Below are 22,589 nucleotides of genomic sequence, written 5' to 3'. Positions count from 1 at the left end.
TAACTGTTGTGGCTCTGAATTAGCCCATGATACAATGGCACCAGAGAGATCTAATCAGGCATGTGGTATGCCCGATCTGCTTAAACAACCAACTAAAGATGAGTTATGGAGCAAAGTTCAAACATAAAATGGAATAGGTAGCGGAAGAGTTATGTCAACTGTCAAATGCATTTATTTTGGATGAAACATTATGACATTATCTTTACTCCACATACATCCTCAATCTAAATGAAAGAAAAAGAGTAATACTTAACATTGTTTTATTTGATACACGGAAAAAAAACATAAAAAAGAACACATAATTAGGAATACAAGCTTTGCATCCTTTCAGTCTATTTATCACCTTCACAATCGTTGCTGCTGTCAATTTTTTGTATGAAGGTCGGATTGATGGGTTCATCGGGGTCTAGTGTTTGGAGGTTCTTAATGAATGCTTGCATAGATAGCTTCTTCCTCTTCAAGAAGTTCTTACTACCCAAAAGCCTTTTGATTTTGGACCTCCGTTTTTTAATTTTTTCTTTGGTGTGAGAAGATCCTAAAGGGAATGTGAGAGATCTTTTTATTTTTTTAGAGCCAATGAGTATTGTTGTATTGCAGATTCCAGCTTTAGGCTCTTCGAAAATTGTTTCTAATGTTTGAGATGTAGTTTTAACCTTTTGATTACAATAGTAATTTCGTAATTCAACTTCTGACATAGATACTTTCAGTTCTCTTTTTCTGGGCTTCATTATAACCCTTCTGTTGGTTACCCCATTTGAGGATTGGTTTTTTTTTCTAGATGACCTTCGGGTTGAAGTTGTGCTTGACTGTGGAGTATTCTCTTCTTCCATCTTATTAGGAGATTCCCATAAATCTAAAGAGGCCATTTTACATGGGAGCTCAGCATCCAACCTTCAATAATTTGAAAATTGTTTCAATGAAAAAGTTAACATGCTAAACTAATATGTCGATACTTGGGTAGTATAAATCATTAATCAATCGATGTTTTCTTTTATAACAACATTTAAATAAATTATTACATCTATAAATACAAAAAACGAACAAAACTCTATAAATTTAATTTAACTCAACTAGTCAAAATGAATATAAGATAAGGATTACCCACCTCACATTTTCCATTGCTGGTTGTGCGGTTGTGATAGCGAATAAAATTTATAAAAGTGAAATAAGTTTTCAAACAAACACATCCATGCACAACATGTCAAAAATTAGAGCTTAGATGAAAAGTAAAAAATATAGAAAATATCAAAATCTCAATAATGCCAACCTCATTTTGGGATGGCGCTAAACATAAACTCGTAACTTAGCTGGACATTTTTGTAAACAATTTTAAATAGGTACCTAACATCAAACGAACTTTTATATTTCTCTCTTCTCCGAAAATAATTATTTTGGGGTCCACAGATATAGAATAGTTTTATTTCTTAAAAATAATGGAAATGGTGAATAAATACCATATTATAATTGGTAAAGCTAAAAGCGATATTTTTTAAAAACAAATTACTTCAAGGGCGTTAAACACGTGTTTGGGGAAAACTATGCATAATTTGCTTTAGTTTATCAATTCATAATCAAAAAAGGCTACAGAGATGCCAAGATTTATAATTATTTAGAAAACCTTTTTTATTTATAAATACATATAATACTTGTATATCTCTAATTATTTAATTATGATTTTTCGTGTTTTAATTTATAATATTTTTTTCGTAATAAAGTAAGTACATACCCAATTTGTAATTTTGTTTTCAAGATAACTTACTTTTATTTCAAAGATCTCAACTAATTTTTATAGACAAGTACTAACTGCATCTTACCTTCAAGGGAGTTTACCAAGATTGATATTTCAACAAAGATGAAGATAAAAATGTATTAAGCTGTGAAAGCTTAGACTCCCGAATTTCTTCAAAAAATAATAATAATCAATAAAAAACTAGTGGATTAGAAAATTCATACAAAGTGTCCTTTGGTTAAGATAGTCTCCATCTAATATAGCTCACCTTGTTCTAAGATGGAGATTAATTAGATTATTAAAGTTATCTCTGCTATAAAGATTATAAAATTTGATATTGAATACATTAACGGGTGCCACGGCACAATCTATTAAATAACCAACAATGATACAAGGATTGCGGTTTCTCTCAATTAGTCTGGGTGTTGTGGTGTATTATTCATAACTACCTTCCATATCCTTTCTTACCTACCTCCTGACAAGCTTCTAAAACATAGGCTAAGCGGGTTTTCCTTTAAAATAAAATGGAAACTGTAGTTTACTTTATTTACAGACACTAATCATTTATCAGTATGTAGTGGAATTGTTGGCCTCGTGTTGTAATGGTCAGCGCATTTGCCTACCATGGAAGAGGTCTCGGGTTCGATTCCCGACATGGTTGATATGAAATATTATTTAAAAAGGTGTTTTTACACTTGAATATTTCATAGTCCCTTGACTAGTACCTGAAGCATAAGACTGATCACCTTACCTTCATGTAACAAAAATGATCAAGATACGCTGCGATTGGTGTACCAATGCAGTGCCCTGTACACCATTAGATGCGGAAAGGGAATGATGATGATGAGTGGAGTTGAAATGCTCTATGCACCATTGGGTGCGTATATAAATTATGATGATATAAAGATCAAGGGGATTAAAGTTTTTTTTAAATATCACTTCAATTTTGTGGTTTCATACTTCTGATATTTTTCACAGATACACGGTTTCAGCTAGTGCTAGTACAGTGACCATTGCTGCATCAAGTTGAACACTTATGGGCCATTATGCATCACACAGATACCACGTGACTATATTATTATTCATTAAAAAAAATAAAAAAATTTACAAAACCATATGTTTTTGAACATTCATTTAATTCCCGCCAAACAGCAAAAGCAGTTATTTGGCAGGGATTTCTCTCGCAGCGATTATAGCATCAACTAAGCGCTCAAATGCATTTCCAAATATGTTGGGTTACCAAGGACTCACACAATATAAATGTAAAGAGCCTTCTTTTCTTTTTTTCCACATCTGCTCCTAAGAAGAGCATGTGGACATCACCAGTTGCCTCCAAGAGACTCTATCGCTAGCCAGCACTCTCGCCTCCTCCCATATCAATCCAGCGCCCCTTAGTTCTGCTGAATCAAGTCTAAAGATCGTCATCAACAGCCTTCCAGGACGACGTGAGCCCGCAGGTTTAAAGAGCAGACAACTTGACCAAAATCCAGAAGCCATTTTTTGACAAATAATTTGAATTTCTGTTTACCTATATTTATTTTTTAATCAAGAGGTAGCGTAAATTTAAAAAAAGTATACTCGTACATTCAATGCAGCACTAAGCATCTGTCCCATTCTTTTCAATCTGTTTTTATTTGTAGTTATTAACAAAAAAATAGTTGTTCTTATTTGAGTCTTGGTTCTTTATATTTATCTTTTTTGTTTGAAATATTAATTCCAAATTGATTTCAATGATATATATTATGTTTACCTATTTACAATATTATGTGAATCACCCTTGAGGTCATTTGCATAAAAATAAACAATACCATTCTAAAAGGGTGTTTTCGAAATGATATTATTTGCCTTGTCTTTAATTTCCATTCAAAAACAAATTTTAACTATTAAAAAATGTTCTGTGGCTTGGATCTTGAAGGGCCAGTGTCAAATTTCATTTTTATCTTGCCAATTTTTTTAGAGGGGCGATGTCAATAAATTTTAAAAATTATTTTATATACATGTCTGTGGTAATGTTTTTTATTAATATTAGTTTCAAACAGTTCATTAAAAGGCTACGAAATGGCTGAAAAATTACTCTCCTGTAATTTACGACATTAGTCCTTTTAGATCCAAGCCACAGAATTACTGCCAGGGTGGATTTCAAATTTATAGCTAGACTCCAGCAGTAGAGGTAAGCTAGCTAAACCAATGCCAACAGATGTTTAAGATATGTGCACAATCTACATCTGCTGACCTGAATGGGACATTCAATAATTTTCAAAATGTTTTAAAACCAGGAGACAAATTTGCCATTCTTTGGTTTACTTACGTATATGATAAAATGTGTTCACTTTTTGTTGCATATAGACAAGTTTATATTTGCTTCTTCTACATAGTTATTCATCTTTTCAGAAATATAACATTAAATTAAAACTAAGTGTGCTTATTGCATGTGCATTTATTTTTTAGCCATGCAAAAAAATATTTTAAATTGAATTCGATGACAGATTGTTCCTTCAATTCCTTAGCTCAACTCTTGACTTGTAACTTTATTTTTATAAAATAACAATGAACTTACATCAATGACTGTTTTTAGAGTAACTATTTCTTCGAAAGATGAACAACGCTGTATGGAACAATGGATGCGGGAAATAAAAGGCACCACCCATTTTAAAATTTTATTCCTTGTGGTCTCTTACGTTAATACTCCTTATTATATACATACATATTTATGTATACGTGAAAACTTGTGAAGGTCGCTGGACATTGCGACAAACTTGTCTGGAAATATGTCTCGGTACGGACTTTAGTCCATAGTTGTACATATTTCCCTTTGTGTTTAGATCAGTAAAACTTTAATTAGAAAATACAATAAACTAAATGAATTGAAAAAAAAACTTAGAGTTTCTCACCTATGTATTATAATATAATACGTAATCATAATATTATGTTATATCTCAATATTTAAAATGCAAATGAAGTGATGGAAGACATATCAGTATGTTCCTTAATTTCTAATTCTTTCTAGAATCATTTTTCATAAGATTAATTTTAACATTTATTGTACTTTCTAATTCTCTGTGAGAATAAAATTCTACTTACAAAAAATACTTGTGTAAGTACTGATCACATCAACAGGAGGATTTATTATTGTTCAACAATCTCGTATAAAAGTGTGGAATATTTATATGGATGTAGGTCTTTATACTACAGGGGTTACAAATCCATTAAGCGTATAGCTTTATCAACAATTTATTTTATAAAACAATACATTATAATGTACAGGTATATTTATATTCTGCCAGATGTTGTGTTGTTGTCCTGGCAAAAATAAGCCGATCAGTAAAAATGCGTGTCGGGGCGTGCGTAGAGAAATAAAAAATAAATATTATTACTTTATGGACATCACATATGGATCCAATCACAAACATGTAACTTGATAGATCTAATATTTAAGTACAAACCAAATGGGATCCATATATTGGATTTCGCCCGTCCCGACAGGCATAAATCCATCAGACACTTCATTCTATTCAACAATTTAAATTACTTTTCCTATTTATATAATATATACACAATTTGTTTTTATTTTAATTGAGTAACTCTACCACTGACGTCACAGATGCTGCAAGGGAGAATAGGCGCAGCAGAGGCAGGCAGAGCGGTGTCTCAGCTACACTTCCCAACCTCGGGCCTTTGTGCGTTCCTCCGGTCCGATTAATTTAGAAAATACAAGTAGGTCGGATTAAAGCCAATTAGATTAGAAAATAAGCAGTAGCGAATTAGGTGCTAAAAGCGGTATACGGAAGTTATCGTTACCACTTGTCAACCACCACATCACCCACTGAAAAACAACAACACCGTTAGTTCGCTGAAGGAAACTTCGCGTTCTGTATCTCAACAACTAGTTTGTAATAAGAGCAGCCAGGGGAGGCATGCGGTGAGTCCGAGGAAAAGAAATGTTCAAACAACAAAGGGAGAGATCACAACCGAGTGTTATAAGTAGAGAGGAAAACACAACATGGGTGTCGGTGGAATAGGGTTAGTCTGGGTGGCTCAACGGGGTCCTGATAGGCCGGCGGCCCTGACTCCGCTCTTAGTTCGCTGATACCTTCGGGGACACTGCGGCAAAACACAATCTCATTAGACATGGGCGGTGTGAGGTCGGGCGGGGGAGGGGCGGGGCGGGGCCGAGCAGGGCAGGGGAGGGTGGGGTGATAAATCATATACAGGGATTAATAGGTATAAATGATTTGGTTCATGAACAAGAAGTTATCTATAACGATTCATAATAAATACATTAAAAATATACAATGTAAAAGGAAATATTTTGAACATAATATAATCACATTACCTGAATGAGACTCTGTAAGGAGCCTTGGTTATAAATAAGTAAATTTGTTTACAAATTCGGTTAGTCCAATTACCAGATTGATTGTGAAATAGTATTTATTCACATGTTAAATATAAAATTAAACATAATGTATAAAAGTATGTTACAATGTGCCATAATACAATATGGATTTATTTTTAGGATAGAATGGACAACAAACATTTTCCACTAGAATAGGGTCAATACAGGAGAAAGTACACTAAAACACCTCTGCACACGTTTCTAAGGTTAATCACATTGGGATATATTATGGGTTTACAGTACTTTAGTCAATTACCCATTCAAAATATTCTAACATTTTATATGTAATATGAAGCAATATGTGTTAACAATAAAAAACTTCATAGTTACAATTAAAAATATCCTTTACGACATTAAGCGATGTAAAACTACTTCCAGAAAAGTGGATGAATGTTTTACTTACATACTGTCCAGCGTATGTTGTAATGATCAGTAATCAGCACGAGAAGTGTATTTCCCATACCGCGTGTACAACATTCACTATAGACAAATGGAATTGAGTAATTGAGCACAAACATTTGGCTTCCAACATCCAACAGGAACAAGAGGTGATGAGGAACAAGTTGGGGGCGTGCAAATCATGCCTCACACAAGTGTGATCATACAACTCAACAAACGTGACTTGGGCTACAATAGACTTGTAGTGGCAGTGGGCCAGCTTCTGCAAATTAACTTGAGGTTTATATTATTACATTGTCTAACCAAGTGCATGATGAGTGACAAATAATATTATTGACACGAGGAAATATCGGGTACATGTTAAATGCATTAAAGGCACTTCCGAAAATTATAGTGACCCGAGTATATCAGAATTTATTAACGGACTAATATTCAAAGAGAACACAAAAAAACATAGCTAGATAAATAATTTAACATAACACAATCTCCCGATGATATGAGATACATTTAAAACTATATAAATACTAAAAATGAATCATATAGTCCATTTCTGGCGCGAAACTGTCGGGTGTTATAGCACCATTAGCATGTAGTCCGAACATGTATTGTCCTACTATAGTATCAGTTCTTCACACTCAAAACACACTGATGATCGTTTGTTTAGTAACGAGTGGTATTAGGTCGGGGTCAGGTAGGGGCACAAACTAAACAAACACAGGCCGGGGAGCCTCCACACTACCGGGGCGTTATATTGGCCCGTAGAGCAGTAGACCAAAGAACACGACCCACATTAGGGCGATCCATTGCATGCCTTGAAACATGTTCTCACCGTCGGCGACCTTTCTCGCCACAAACTTCAGCACCTCATCCAGCAATACTACCGGGATGGAGAACTTCATCACGGTGATCCATTCTTCGATGCCCAGGGGGGTGACTTGGAATACAGTCTGTAACACACAAGGGGCGGGTGGTTATTGCACTACCGGTTATAAGGACATAACATTGGGCGCTGACTGTAAACTGTGCTACTCACCGACAGGACCTCCACATACAGGATGACAAAGTGGAGAGTGAAGGACAGAGCCATGGACCCGATGAGCCACATGTTGCACCATGGGGGCATAACGAGGAGAGACTGGTTCTCTGATAAGCTGTAAATCAATAACAAAACATAAGTTTACACATTCACTAGGATTAATTGTTTAAATGAATGGTAAAGATGATTAAATATAATCGAGAAAAATACCTGTTCATGGCGTTGAGCATCTCAATTGTAACAAGTACTGAGAGAGCCATTGTCATAGGATGAGGATCGGTGAAGATCTTGCAGTCAACACCCTTGAAGTCATCTCCGCCACCGATGCATGCCAAGTGGTGGGTGAGCTGCCAGTATGTCATCTGGGGACCCTCAGGGGAGTACATGAACCACCAGGAAGCGGCAGCTACGGTGGCAGCGCCTACATATCCTCCAATAGCCATGTACCTGGTCATTTAATGAAAAAAGCTTCAAACAATGATCTCCAAAGTGGTAACAAATCAGTAAACATCTATAAATGATTTATCGAGTTTTCAAAAAAATATTGATGCATAATTTGTAATTAATGTCACATGGTGTGTATGTTCTGTATGAATTAGCCAAAGGTATGCCATAAATAATTAGGTTGATTCCAAGTTAATATATGTATAAATATTTTCAATACATATTTATATTTATTTTAAATCTATAAAAAATATTCTAGAGCAATACACACAGTGGCCATGTAATTTTGACAATTTTTACACTTCAATTTAAGTATAACAACACACTTAAATTAGTAAACTTCTAAAAGAGTAAGAGAGAAAGTTGACCGTGAGATAGCATAATAAAGTTTTGAAAATACATGCCTTTAACAGCCGAAAATACAGATTTTGCAGAGATCTGGATATGTAGGGAACTAAATTCGTCAAATGAACAGGATAAATATGAAAGTATGGGTATGTTAGATACCTGAAAAACAGCCATCCGGAGATGAGACCTTCATCAGCCTTGCGGGGAGGCTTGTCCATAATGTCAAGATCAGGGGGGTTGAAACCGAGAGCGGTGGCGGGGAGACCGTCAGTGACGAGGTTGACCCACAGTAGCTGGACGGGGATGAGGGCCTCGGGAAGGCCGAGGGCGGCCGTCAGGAAGATGGATACCACCTCACCAACGTTGGAAGAGATCAGATAACGGATGAACTGCTTCATGTTGTTGTAGATGGCACGACCTGCAATAGCAAAGCCGAGGTTTATTTGAAACGAAACATAAAAAGCACACATTTATGGAACTCTTCAGAGGGGATTGATTACCTATCGATTGCTAAGGAAAAAAAATATACATATCTAAAATATTTTTTCTCAAGGGTAAATAATTCTCGGGAAAGGAAATATAAAACTGCAGACGATATACGAACGAGGTAAGCAAAACCACCCATTTTGGAAATCAATCCGTTTCAATTTTTTAAAATTTTTGTAAACTTATGATGAGGTGAGCAATACTAGTTTGTTCATAATGTTTAATCTTAATTCTTTCAACTTATTTTTCGAATGTACCTACACTTAAGATAATATTTAGTTTTTTATAAATTATCCTTACACTGTATAATATTCACCAGTCTGAAGATGTCCATTAGAGGGTGAAAGTGCTAATTGGTCAAACGAATAAGTGGAAGTGTACCAAGTATTTTTAATTAATAACTTATAGGTAAATATGAGTTATGAAATCATTGTTATTAATTGTTTAAAATTATTTTGACTTTAGTTGTATAAAACGAAAATAGTTCCAAAGACTTGTTGATTACTATATTTTAGAAATATTTGAGTGGTTATCGTTAATTAATTACTATATCATTGGTTTTTACAATTGTTTTTTTAAAATTTTTTTAAACTCTAACATCAGCCAAAAAATGGCAATTCCAGCCATTATTTAATGTTACTTCTAAAAGATAAAAGAAACATAAGTTAAGAAACACATCCAGGCTGGTCAACCTGACTTCAATATTTTACTACAGTAAGTAAAAAAATAAACAATAAAAAAGTTTTCAGGCACTGAATATTTTGCGAGTGGACCCCTGTTACCTACATGTAATCTAATAATAAATGTATTAAAACATATGATAACTTTAAAAATAGTTCTCATGTATAGCTAAGATGTTCGAACTGTGTACATTGGATGCAAAAAATGTTTTTTTTTATATTTTTTTTACACGCAGTAGACGTGAAAAATTAATGCTTTAGTAAAAAAAAACTGAGATTCATTTGCATTGTAGGTATACGACATAGTTGCATTAAAAAAACATATTTATTTGTCTAATGGATTTTAACAAGAGTCTTACTTACTAACATATTTCATTAGCAAATAGGTTAAATAGGTAATTTCACTTAAAAAGTCAACAATACACGATTTACAATTTATGTACAGAGAAATAAATGAGCAGTTTAATTAGGTTAAAGCTGTTTTACATCACAGAATCAACATGACTGCATTAAAGTAAGAAATAATAAAACCACGATTATTACTAGTTCATTTATTTTGGCAGTATTGATGCCACAACCACACAGCTCACTGTTGCATGCACTATCAATATGAAACGATCTCCTCTCTTTAGTAAAGCCTCAAATCTTCCATTTGATTAGAATTTGTAATATTATATTTCCTTCACTACTATTCTACGTTTCCTTGCTTACATAATCCAAATAACACAGTTTTGAAGAGAAATTTACTGCAGTTTTCAAATTAGTTAGAAATGACTTGTTTTGAGTTGGATAAAATATGTAAATAGCCAGTTTTGATCAGAACTAAGAATTACATGGCAATTTTTATTAGATAAATAGCAACTTTTGGAGCATTCTGGGATCAGAATTTAATAGATTTAAACCAAATAGAAAAATGTAAATAGCCACTTTGTTATTTCTTAATTATAAGAATAATTTTCAAGTACAAAGTAAAATGGAAAAACTTTTTTTTACCCTGGTCAAATTTCACAGCCGTATATGGTTTTATTTTTAAAAATTTTGAGTTCTAACATGTTTTTAAAATGTGAATTATAATACTTTTGGAATGAATGTCACCAAGTAGGGTCGAGAGAAGATGGAAAATACAAACCTTCTTCAACAGCAGCGACAATGGATGAGAAGTTGTCGTCAGCCAACACCATCTCAGCAGCAGACTTGGCTACGGCAGTTCCTGAACCCATGGCAATACCAATCTCAGCCTTCTTGAGGGCGGGGGCATCATTTACACCATCACCTGTCTGGGTAAGATTATATAAGTCAGTAAATGTTTTAAGCTGTTGAGTTCTGAGAATATTAAACTTTAAGTCAAACTAACCATAGCAGAGATTTCATTCATGCCCTGCAAGAATTCAATAATCTTAGATTTGTGGGAAGGCTCCACACGGGAGAAGAGACGACCACGAGCAACAGCCATTTTCTGTTCAGCGAAAGGCAGGTCATCAAATTCACGTCCAGAGTAGGACTTTCCAGTTGTATCTTCTTCCTCAGTGAAGACACCGATACGCCTAAAGAACAAATCATATTAGACAGTAAGTCTTTGTTTATAATTGTACACATAATAATAAATAGCGGTCAAATGAATTGATATAACACCTGCAGATAGCCTCAGCTGTAGCCTTGTTATCACCAGTAATGACAATGACACGGATTCCAGCAGCGCGGCACCTCACGATAGAGTCAAATACTTCCTTACGTGGGGGATCCAACATGCCCACAACACCGACAAAGGTAAGGTTGACTTCATAAGTGTAGAACTTGGTAGAGTCTCCGAGATCCATATCGTCGGGCTTCATTGGGCTATCGCTGGTGGCCAGAGCTAAGCAGCGAAGTGTGTCACGGCCGGTACCATAGGTGCGGGTCAGTTCTAAGATGCGGTTCTTCAGGGTCGGAGTCAGGGGCACTTTAGATGCTCCGACACGAGCGTGTGAGCAGCGATCCAATACACCTTCGGGTGCTCCCTTGACAAACAGTTTAGGTCCATTTCCGATACGGGAAGACTTCAGAGGTACGCAGTATGAAGACATGGATTTCCTGTCGCGAGAGAATTCCAGAGTAAATTCTTTCTTCCACTTGGTTTCAATTTCTTGGCGGACAACGATGGCAGTTGAGCGGCGATCGAGACCAGACTTGGGAACACTGAAGGGATTCATCTTCTCAGCTAGTACAATAAGGGCAGTTTCAGTAGCTTCACCTACTTTCTCAAATGCTTGTTTGAATTCATTGAAATCAATAGCGGAATCGTTGCACATAATGCAGATGGTTCCCATTTCCTGGAGAGCGTCAAAATCACCAGCCTTAACTTTTTGGCCCTTAAGGAACACATCTCCGATGGGTTCGTATGTGGAGCCAGTAATTTCGAATTCCAAGAAGTTGCTATCATTACCATCAACTTTATCGAAGATAAACAAGCGGGATACAGACATCTGGTTGGTGGTGAGTGTTCCAGTCTTATCTGAGCAAATAACAGATGTGCAACCGAGGGTTTCTACAGAGGGTAGAGACCTGACAATGGCATTTTTCTTGGCCATACGCCTGGTTCCCAGGGCGAGACAAGTGGTGATGACAGCGGGAAGACCTTCGGGAATGGCGGCAACAGCAAGAGCAACAGCAATTTTGAAGTAATATACAGCACCCTTGATCCAGCTTCCTCCGTGAGCTGGGTCATTGAAGTGTCCAATGTTGATAGCCCATACGGCGACGCAGATAACTGAGATAACTTTGGAGAGCTGTTCACCGAATTCATCAAGTTTCTGTTGAAGGGGTGTCTTGATTTCTTCAGTCTCGGACATCTCAGTACGGATCTTACCGATCGCAGTGTTCAAGCCAGTTCCAATAACAATACCACGAGCTTTTCCAGCAGCGACATTGGTTCCTGAGAAAAGGATATTTTTCTTATCCTGGTTGACAGCCCTGGGGTCGGGGATAGCGTCGGTGTGCTTGATGACAGAGACAGACTCGCCCGTCAGGATAGACTGGTCAATGCGGATGGTGGTGGAGTAGACCTTGATGAGCCTAATGTCAGCAGGAATTTTGTCTCCCACAGACACCTCAACAACATCTCCGGGGACAATTTCTTTGGCGCGTACTTTTTGGACGCCAGATTTGTCTCCACGAACCACTTTGCCCATTTCAGGCTCATATTCTTTAAGAGCTTCAATGGCGGATTCGGCATTTCTTTCCTGAAAAGAGAAATAAATTAAGTACAGAATAAATACCAATAAAACTGTAAAGGATGAATAACTTATTAGTTTATATTTACCTGCCAAACTCCCACAATAGCATTAGCAATAAGAATAAGTAAAATTACAAGAGGCTCAACGAAGGCTGTGAATGCGTCTTCATGATCCTCAAATAACGCTAGGACCTGCAAAAGATAATTTAAATTAAGTTTTTAATCCATGTACATAACATGTAGTTATGTATGATTCTAATATAATAAATTGAAAATAAAAATGTTGCCCAAGAAACGATAATATTTATATAAGTTAGGAATTGAAACCATTTCTCATTATTCGTGGAATTACCAAGAACAATTTTCTACAGAATATTCGGCCAATAAAATAAAATAAAAAATGCAGGGAGTCATTTTAGTCTGTCAATAGGTGGGTGTAAACATTTCTGATAATAATAACAAGTTTTTATCATGAATTTACTTACAAAGGAAATAATAGCAGCTAAAAGCAGAATCTTTACTAAAAGGTCATCGAATTGTTCCAAAACTAATTGCCAGATGGATTTTCCTGAAATAAAATTACACAAATAAGTACAGTATAAGAAAGCTCTACCAGGGTATGAAATTCTGTGAAATGGGATAAACAAATACATTCCCATGAATAAGACGTATGTTACCAGCAGGTGAAAACTATTTCTGTTATTATTTGACTAATTTAGCCTAAAAATATCATGTCGACGGGGTATGTCGGTACATTCTCAGATTATATTTGCCCAGGTGTACTATTGTTGCAGGGAACACCATATTAGCAAATATTTACCGCCTGTAAATATTAATAATAGCAGATAGCAAATTGTGATAACTGACAGTACATGACTATATAAGGTCAAGTGGTTTTTATCTCACAATGAGTTCAAGAGAACTATACCAATCTTACTTTTTCTTTAAAATACTACAATATATACAAGACGTATATAAGCAAATTGAACTTTTCGGATGATAATATTACTTTTATGAATGAAATACCGCACACTAAGAAACAGATGCACATTACATATATTTTGTAGCTATTTCGGTACAAGTAAAACAAATCTAACACAAAATTTAATGTGTGAATAAGGGTGAACAACTGTCCCGTATTTTAGCTAGCCGTGTACCATAATTTAATAATCGACACCCCGCTTATAACAAATGTACGTAATTGACTAATTTTAAAAGTCATATTTTGACACAAGCGTCTTTAGTAGCTCATAAATCGAAATATTGATCATAATTTGTACTTTTAAATGTAAATATGATCAAAATATTCACTAACTTTACATAGGTACCTGATTAAAAAAGCACAAAATTTCATGAAGATTTGAATTTATGAATAGCAGACTTTTGCAAATAGCAGAATTTTTGCTTATGAGGGCAGAATACATAATACATGCGTGAATTTTTATGGTATAATGGCAGTCTTTATATCACCCACTTCAACTCCACCAACAAGCCATAGAAAGTGGGTTGGAGGGATTTTTAGTTATTGTAAAAAAAAATAATTAAAAAAACAAAATCGTAAAAAATTGTATTGATGTAAATAATAATTTAAAAAAACGAATCGGTTTGTGGCCCCGCGGCTAGCGTCGTGACCTTATAGACCAGAGGTCCGAGGTTCACACCCTGTTCTACCACAACTTGGTTCGTATTTTCTAGTAGTGAGTTATTTATAACTCATTGAAAATGCCTTCCAAAATTGAAATATTTGAGTGGGTCATAAGAATGTAAATATTTATTTATTTAAAAAATAAAATCGAGTGATTAAAAGGTCGACATTTTACCATAAAAAATCACACTATTGGTCGGTAAATCAAAAGTCCGGCAGAACTTTACGAATACTGCCATATTATACAATGTTACTTGTTCTATACTTGTTCCTTGTTGTTAATAAGATAATTTATTTTGGTTTGTATTAAGAGCAAATTTTTATGTTTTTTTAAAAAGTGGATATGTATTTTTAATAAACATGTTCATAAAAAATGTGGTGGAGCATATTATTACCCTAAATTGGATTAAATCTTTGATTTTATATCACGTGTCCTGTAAAATGAGCAAATAGAGTTGGTCATACCCTTAGAGTAATAATACGCTACTGGCTAATAGAGTGGCCCATTAGGACAAAAATCATTCTATGATTCTAAACCACGAAGTTAGCTACAGTTTACAGCAATACAACAGGGTGTAGGAACTCTTAAGCACAGACCGAAACTGACTAAAAATTTACAACGCTTATGTTCTATGCAATAGAGCTAAAGGGCTTCTTTTTAAGCGTGAGCGAATTATTACTATGAGGTGACCTCATAGTAATAATTCGGTGTGAACCTATGTAGAATATTTCAAACTATAAAAGCCTATTATTTAAAGTGCTCTATAATAATTCTCAGGTGTGTTAATCAGTAAATTTCCTATATAGGTTTTTTTTTGTGCAACGCGTTTTTTTTATTTTTTAATTTTAAAAATAGTATTATATTGCATAAATATATATATATTTTTAGTGGGTTCATTATCTGGTTTTTAAACGGTGACCAGTATGGGTACCATACCTGTAATTCATGCAAAAATCTTTATTAACTGACTATGATGCAGAAAACGAGGAAGACCGAGAAAGACATGGCACGATCAAGTCCATCAAATACTTGAAGATGGACATGTCAAAAGTAGGAATAATCGGCGTGCGTGCATGAGAAGATGTATGAATGTAGAGGAAGCGAGGTCTGTATGCAAAGATATAGTGATATGGCGTTCCATCCTCTCTGCCTACCCCCACGGGGAAACGGCGTGATGGTTTGTTTTTTGTTTTAGATACATGTATATACACATAATATATTTTTAAATTAGCAAGAATTATTTCAAACAATATTATAAGAATTATTTTGAGAACATATTGCAATAATCGCGGGGAATCCAACCTCTTGAAACTTACCTTCTTCTGTCGGCAGTTCTGAAAACAAAAGAGAAAATATATTAGAATATTTAGTCCAATAAATCAAGCAGATTACAGATTTCAAAAATATATTTGAACTACTATTTTTATCTCGTGGGTATGTAAAGCAACGTATTTTACGGAAAGTCCGTCGACGAAAATTAGGTTAGAAAATTGTGAAACAAAAAATAAATTAACATTTTTGTGAAAAAAAAACTTTTTTGTTACTTTAAAAAAATAAATTACATCACTGGGTTTCAATTGTCGGCCTAGTGGTGAAGTGGTCAGTGCGTGTGCCTGCCATGCAAGAGGTCTCGTTACATTTTCCCCGTAGTATAAATATTTAATGTCTATATGTAAATTTAGTTTTTTTTTTGTTTTACTGAACCTCATGCAAATCAAGAAAAGAGGTCGATTGGCTTAAAGAACTAACCACCAAAACTTTAACAGCACTAATCCATAAAAAAAACAAATTCATTCAAATAAACATTCGCATTAAATGCTATACATATTTATGTGATCATGGTGATTTATGGTCTTTTGTTATTACTCCGCGCGTCACGTCACTAGTTCTCATCGGTGAGTTGTCCTGATTGGTGAGTTGGCTTCCCGGAAACCGGAAATATATTACAACACTATCATTGGTTGATTTAGAAGAACTTGTGAAGTCATTTAGAGTGGTTAATTTTTTTTTTTCATACATTTTAGAGAAACTTTGCCGTGCAATGAATGCTCTAATTTTTACCGCGCGCAAGAAAACATTTTTATACCCAATTTCCCGTAAAAATCAAATAAATTTTACTATTGCAATCTTATTTAAATAGCTAATAATTCAAGTCAATTAATTTATTTTAAATAATACATACATTACAAACTAAAATTTAATGCGAACATATTATAAAAAGACAAAAAATATATAAAGAGACTCTTGTCAAAATAGTAGGAGAATCCTGCTCCGGAAAACCCCTTCAGATACATGGAACAGATCAACATCCAGAGCGATGTTGTTCAGCATAGCATAATGAATTAAGTGTACACATAGTACAAAAACAGAATACTTAGTGATAACTGTATTTTAGTTTCTTACATACGATTTGAAATGTAAGTATTTGTTCCACACAAAATGCATTATTATATAAAAAGTGCATTTTATAATAATTATATAAATTTGAACGTCGATAAAAATAATGTTTCGCTGTTTTTTAAAAAAAAGAGCCTCGCATATGATGATATCCATTAAAATAATGTTAAGCAATATATTCGCAGGGGTAAGCGGAGGTGCGAAATAATACTATTATTACCCGTGCATTATATTGTAACTCCTTAAAACTTTTTTTTTTCATTCCTTTATAATAAAAAAAAACAGATTGGCGTTTGTGCGCGACGATCGATATATCATTTTTCGGATAGCAGAACTAGGTCTGACTGTTTTTAAAGTCTCGATTGAACAGTGTTTTGTTTACAAAACATGTGGCTTCACGGAGTACCTTTGAAGTAAGCGTGTAATGCAATAAATAAGGACATTTAATGAATAATCAGTGTACGTATTATTAATAAAAAAACATGTTAATGAAGGCCGCGCACGAAATAGGGTTAAAAGATCATCGAGTGTGGATCTGTGGACGAGTTTAACGACAAAAATTAAAAGTATGGCGTATATTATAATATAATATACTTATCTACACTTAGAACGGCCACGGGAAATTACGCGGAAGTTTTATTATGTAAGTGAAAATTGACCATTCGCAGTTTCATTATTCAAATTAATTATTTCACATGAATTATTATATTTTTTACTATAGTCGTCTTTGCCCATGTTTTTCATCAAAATATTACTATCGATCTTATTGATTTCTTTGTTTTTTAAAGTTAGCCCGTAGTGAAAACGGCATTTGTATTCAATCAATCGTTGCATCAAACTGGAACACAATGTTCGCTAAAAATAATATATATTACTATGCACTTTTGATAGTCCAATTTAATATAGGATTATAATATACCTGTGGTTTTTTTTTAAGTATACCTAAACAAACTTTTAATAAACAGATATGGTACAAATATGTGGAGAGACTGGAAACTCTCGGTCCCACAACGCTGCAGGAACGGCGAGAAAGGGTGACCCGATAGACATACAAGATACTCGACAGTCACTATAGCTGCCCAAATTTGGATCCCATATTCAAGCTTAAACGAGATGCTCGTCTTTGAGACCACAGTCTCAGGCTGGAGAAAACGAGATTCAATCTAAATCCACGGAAGCATTTCCTGAGCAAAAGGGTTGTTGATGGTTGGAATAAGCTGCCACAAGAGCTGATCTCAATGTGTAGTCTCAATGGGTTCAAAAATGGACTAGATTTGTTTCGGAAAAGTTTAAGTGCGCCGACAGCTAACTTTCGTTAAAATAGATTAAAGCATATCAGCTTTAAGCTGCTCGCTTAAAATTAATATGATAATAATAAAAAATAAAATTATTTTTATAAATTATCTCAGAGCTTAGCGAAATGAGCCTCTCAACTTCATTATGAAAGTTATTAATTGCAACCGACATGAAATTTTATGGTTTTGATTAATATTTGTGATGTATAATTTCGAGGAGCATTTCTGATGACGTATCCGGAAATGAGTTGTCTTTCGTTTCACATCCATTCGTCATATAAGTCATAACGGACACCATTGTATAAAGTACGAACTAAAGGTTACAAGACAGCTTTACCGGATTTACATTGCTGTAATACCTTTCCACAGTATTCAAAGCTTTCTACCCAAATTGTAATTGACCATTATATACAAAGCGATATTAGAAGTAGAAACACTCATTATACGTAGGTATTTAACGTAACATTATTCAAATTAAGCATTCAGGCCAGAATGGAAAAACAATGATTAGAAATGAGTCAAAACTTAACTATTTTAGAAATTATGCGAAGTTTTTTTCAAACACCAACTTTACAACGTAATTAATTTAAGACGAAACATATTAAACGATAATTGCGGCTTTTTAGTAGAACGGTTGACATTTTTGTCTCTTTACTCATGCATATCAGAAACGAAGAATTAGCGTCATTAGGCCAGGAGGTAGGAGCTGGGCTGCTGGGAGCACGGGAAAGTGCAAGAGCACTAAAAATACCACCGGCTACTGCTGTTTCATTGGCATCTGCTACTGGTAAATGTGTATCTGTGACCTGTTCATATTCATTCCCTCGAGTTGTTCTCACTGCACACGGCCAGTGAGATAAGTACGAAACGGAAATATAATGTTGCGCTCAAATTCCACGAAGTTACAGTGAAGAGAATAACCAGAGGCGATTTCTAAATAAAGGCAACAAGGTTAGTGGCCCGGTCAAATTTTGGATAATAAATATGGAAAAATGTATCAATTTCAGACGAAATTTTGTACTGTTACTACACTCGAAGCATTGGGAAAATTGACAAGAAAAAAAATAATCAGATAAAGAGGTCTTCTTAAATCCATCCACACTTTTATTATTTAAATCCTATTATAATTACTTAACTTTAAAAGTCTTGCAGCTACTGAGCGCACGGAGAGTTGAAATGCAATACTCCATTTACAAAATTCAAGTGTTTTATGGTTGATAATATTTACATATTGAAGCAAGATTACCAATTATCTTGCAGCTACAAAGCGCATGGACGGGTGGAATTCTAGCAACTTAAAATTACATCAATAAATTTACAAAAAATAAACGAAAGCATTGGTAGGTGATAGGGTCAAAAGCATTTTTTTGGATATTCATACTCTATTTTAAGATGTATCCTATAAACTAAGATTGATCCTTCAAATTTGCCGAAGGTCAAAGGGTAGATTGTGTGGGAAAGTGGAAGTAACAATACGCTGTAAGAGGTTAAGACACATTTCCCGGGAATTTTCATTACACTTCATTTTGGCCGAATAAAAGGAAAGTCGATCGAGAGGGTTCGAGAGCCAATGTAGGTCGAGTGGGCACTGCTCGGCGTGAGAAATCTCACACTACGATTGTACGGGGTGGATTCGTTTGCGGATAGTAAAAAGCAAAATATCAGCTATTTTGTCATTCGATAGAGTGCAGAAAAGTTTCCGGAATCAGATGCAGATCGTCTGAAACAAGGTGTAAGTACCAAGTGAGCATCGAAACACCTGTGGCCGTCATTTTATTTAAACGCGCATTGTTGGGAACTGTTTAAATAGAATGGCGCACGCAAGTCGAGAAATAAAAGCGTTAGCTTCCCAAATGACCACCGTCATCGTCTAGATGTCGATAGTGCGTATAATGAATAATCCTTCCACCCAAGTTAGTGTCTGTGTTCAGTGCACCAACAGCAGAAGCCATTAGTTGTAGAATGAGTGCTCTTCCGTATTCGGTCCCGTGGCCGCGGCCATTAGAGTCCGGAATGGCGCATGGCGTTAGCCTGTCACGTGGTAGGCTGTGCAATGTGTAATCACCCGTTTCCTATCTGATTAGGTTAATTAATACACTAATTGCGGGATGTTCGACTTCTTACAATAAAAATACCAATCAATAATTGATAGATAAATGAGGTAATTCGTTTCTGTTAATATAACGACAATTCTTCGATGTCCCGATACAAATGTAATGATATTTTACGCCAGTTTACCGCTACCCTCGGAAATATTACACAAATTTAACTAATACTAGGACGATCGTATGTAAATTTAAACTTTTACGCCTAGCGTATTCGTTTGCATAACACGCGGCAACGGCGCATATTTTCTTATCCAGACGTAAATTACGTTCGGCAAATTTACGAAATAAACATTATACTTGTGCGAGTCCTTCTGATATTTTTTCTAGTGTGCGTATTAAAAAATACAGCTTTATACGTCACAACGAGGATACGTGCGTCATTGCTCGGTCGGATGATACTGTTCTTGTTCAACCACCTTACGCCACGTCACGAGATTCCACAAGGAATCGTAAAATTGTTGTTGCGCAATAAATTAACAAAAAAAGCATAAGAAAAGAATTGCACAAGGTTAAGACGTAGAGAAAACGAAGAAACCGTTTAAAATTGTACCATACAAAACATCACAAAACAGAAAATATTTCCCGTTAATAGAATATGCGACTGAACGTCTGATGTAACGTTTAATAGACAAAAGAGCTAATATCTTTATGCAAATTAATATTCTTTGGCCGGCTTACTCTAACTTGTTCACGTATATCGCATACAATAAGTACTTTTACCGGATACTTTTTATGGTACCGACTTTAGGAAAACCAAAATACGACAAAAAGCTTAACTATCGTGATTATGAAGTAAGAGAAAATCTGAAGTTCTGAGTATTGCGGACAGGCAATATATATAGGCGGCCTCCGTGGTGTAGTGGTCAAGACGCTTGACTCACAGACGGAAGGTTCCGGGTTCGATTCCTGGTGAGAACACAAAAATTAAATGTGATTTTTCTCAAGCCTGGGAGTTCTGTGATGTAATTCACCACTGTAATTAGGTCTCCTGGCCTGTTGTGGTGCAAAAATAAAATGAAAAAATGAAATGAAAATGAAAATAGAAAACATCACATCGGGATGGCTTCAACTGGTAACCCGGTGAAGGGGGCGAGGATTGGAGACATAGTATTGTGGAATTAATTTCCCGCGGACACGAAACCACCTGTCGCTAATGAGAAGTCCACGACATTGACACCATATTGTATGACGCTGATACGTTATTACGTATTGAGGACTACTTTGTTAGACGATAGTATGCGCGAGGCTTCTCAACATGTGTCGCAGTCACTATAAAAGTAACGGAAATCACACGCATCAATTTTACGTAAATTTTAGTGAAAGATCGAATTGCGCCAACATGGCGAATTGTCTACGTTGTTTGTAATAAAAAGTCTTAGCGGAAAGCGAAGTCCACGTTGCAACATTTCGACGGGAGTAGCGAACTCTCCGACAATCGCCGGTTTGTCAGTCGTCGCTGGTTGGCAGTTGGCGGTTGCCAATCCTTGTGCCGTTATCGCCGAGAATTAGCGTAACGGTAAATGCGGGGAATATCGCGCAGGTAACGTCGGCGGTGCATGGCGGTGGCGCGAAACTCCAGATCGAAACACAGTTGCGAAGTCCGCGAGAACACAACAGATGACGGATTATGCATAATATTATGCACCGGAGCTCGTGACGGCGGAGCATTTATCTCTCGCGCAATAGGGCAATGTATGATCGCCGAGGAATACGAATGTGCAGTAGATACGCCAGAACTGGAGGCCGTGAGCTCGTTATACTTGTATAATACACTGCGGATCAAAAACTATCACAGCGGGCAATACCATGAGTACTAAATCAGTTTAAGATAAAAGGATACATGCTTGGGTACTAGCATTGGTTGTCTGAACTGAACTCTTGTCCGTCTATGTTGTTCTTGTCCCATAGAAGGGAAATGGTAAATTACAAATCTAAATAGTAGGCTAACTCAAGAGAACCACGCGCCGACCATGCTCTAGGACCCGTTTCGTCTGCTTTAAGGTCTGAGAGATTGTTAAGACGATTAAGGTCTTTGCATAGGATTGTTTCTACTGTTGGTATTAGGAAAATGGTTTTTGCGAGGAATTCAGTACTATGACGAAAAGTAATTTCGCCTGAGTTCGATAGGAATCATGTTGGGATCTGTGTTAGGATTTTGCCGGTAGTGTCTCGATAATTTGATGTTCCTCCGTGATTTGTTATAGATACGTATTGTTTTTCTTCTGTTGCTTGAGTGCATGTTGTATAGGGCAAATTATTCTAATGTTCCCTATATGTATTTGGGTTTCGTGTCGTTGATTGATTTGTTCGTATTACTACGTTCTTCTTCCTTTCCGATGCGGGATCTGGAGCGTGCGGCCGCGGTCTCAATTTGGAACTAACACTGTATTCCTCCACTGTCATACTGGGAAATTAGA

General features: G+C 35.6%; 2 protein-coding genes across 10 annotated transcripts in view; both read right to left on the bottom strand.

Annotated features, from left to right (window-relative positions):
* Positions 1 to 243: 243 nt before the first annotated feature.
* tant (tantalus) lies at positions 244 to 1,245 on the bottom strand. The gene is made up of 2 exons (XM_088227479.1): positions 1,106 to 1,245; positions 244 to 891 (listed from the first exon to the last, which is right to left on the bottom strand). The coding sequence occupies exons 1-2, from the start codon at positions 1,117 to 1,119 to the stop codon at positions 333 to 335; spliced, it is 573 nt and encodes a 190-aa protein (XP_088083605.1). The 5' UTR covers positions 1,120 to 1,245; the 3' UTR covers positions 244 to 332.
* Positions 1,246 to 4,944: 3,699 nt separating this feature from the next.
* SERCA (ATPase sarcoplasmic/endoplasmic reticulum Ca2+ transporting SERCA) overlaps positions 4,945 to 22,589 on the bottom strand; it is a 49,617-nt gene continuing 31,972 nt past the window's right edge. For 3 of the 9 annotated variants that reach the window (XM_088227488.1, XM_088227487.1, XM_088227489.1), the window contains exons 3-13: positions 15,689 to 15,706; positions 13,212 to 13,294; positions 12,814 to 12,918; positions 11,148 to 12,733; positions 10,870 to 11,059; positions 10,645 to 10,792; positions 8,509 to 8,767; positions 7,768 to 8,004; positions 7,555 to 7,672; positions 7,351 to 7,468; positions 4,945 to 5,552 (exon numbers count right to left, since the gene is read on the bottom strand). In XM_088227488.1, coding sequence (XP_088083614.1) covers positions 5,524 to 5,552; positions 7,351 to 7,468; positions 7,555 to 7,672; positions 7,768 to 8,004; positions 8,509 to 8,767; positions 10,645 to 10,792; positions 10,870 to 11,059; positions 11,148 to 12,733; positions 12,814 to 12,918; positions 13,212 to 13,294; positions 15,689 to 15,706 — 2,891 coding nt within the window. In that variant the 3' untranslated portion in view covers positions 4,945 to 5,523. Of the gene's footprint in view, positions 5,831 to 6,139; positions 7,469 to 7,554; positions 7,673 to 7,767; positions 8,005 to 8,508; positions 8,768 to 10,644; positions 10,793 to 10,869; positions 11,060 to 11,147; positions 12,734 to 12,813; positions 12,919 to 13,211; positions 13,295 to 15,688; positions 15,707 to 22,589 lie in introns of those variants that run through there. The other 6 variants (XM_088227491.1, XM_088227490.1, XM_088227492.1 and 3 more) reach the window with 2 other exon arrangements.

The sequence above is a fragment of the Micrasema longulum genome, unplaced genomic scaffold (assembly GCF_059751315.1).
Source record: "Micrasema longulum isolate JH-2025_06_02 unplaced genomic scaffold, ASM5975131v1 h1tg000508l, whole genome shotgun sequence".
Classification (NCBI taxonomy): Eukaryota; Metazoa; Arthropoda; class Insecta; order Trichoptera; family Brachycentridae; genus Micrasema; species Micrasema longulum.
Note: the sequence above shows the minus strand (reverse complement) of the source record. Positions and strands in the feature narration are given on the sequence as shown.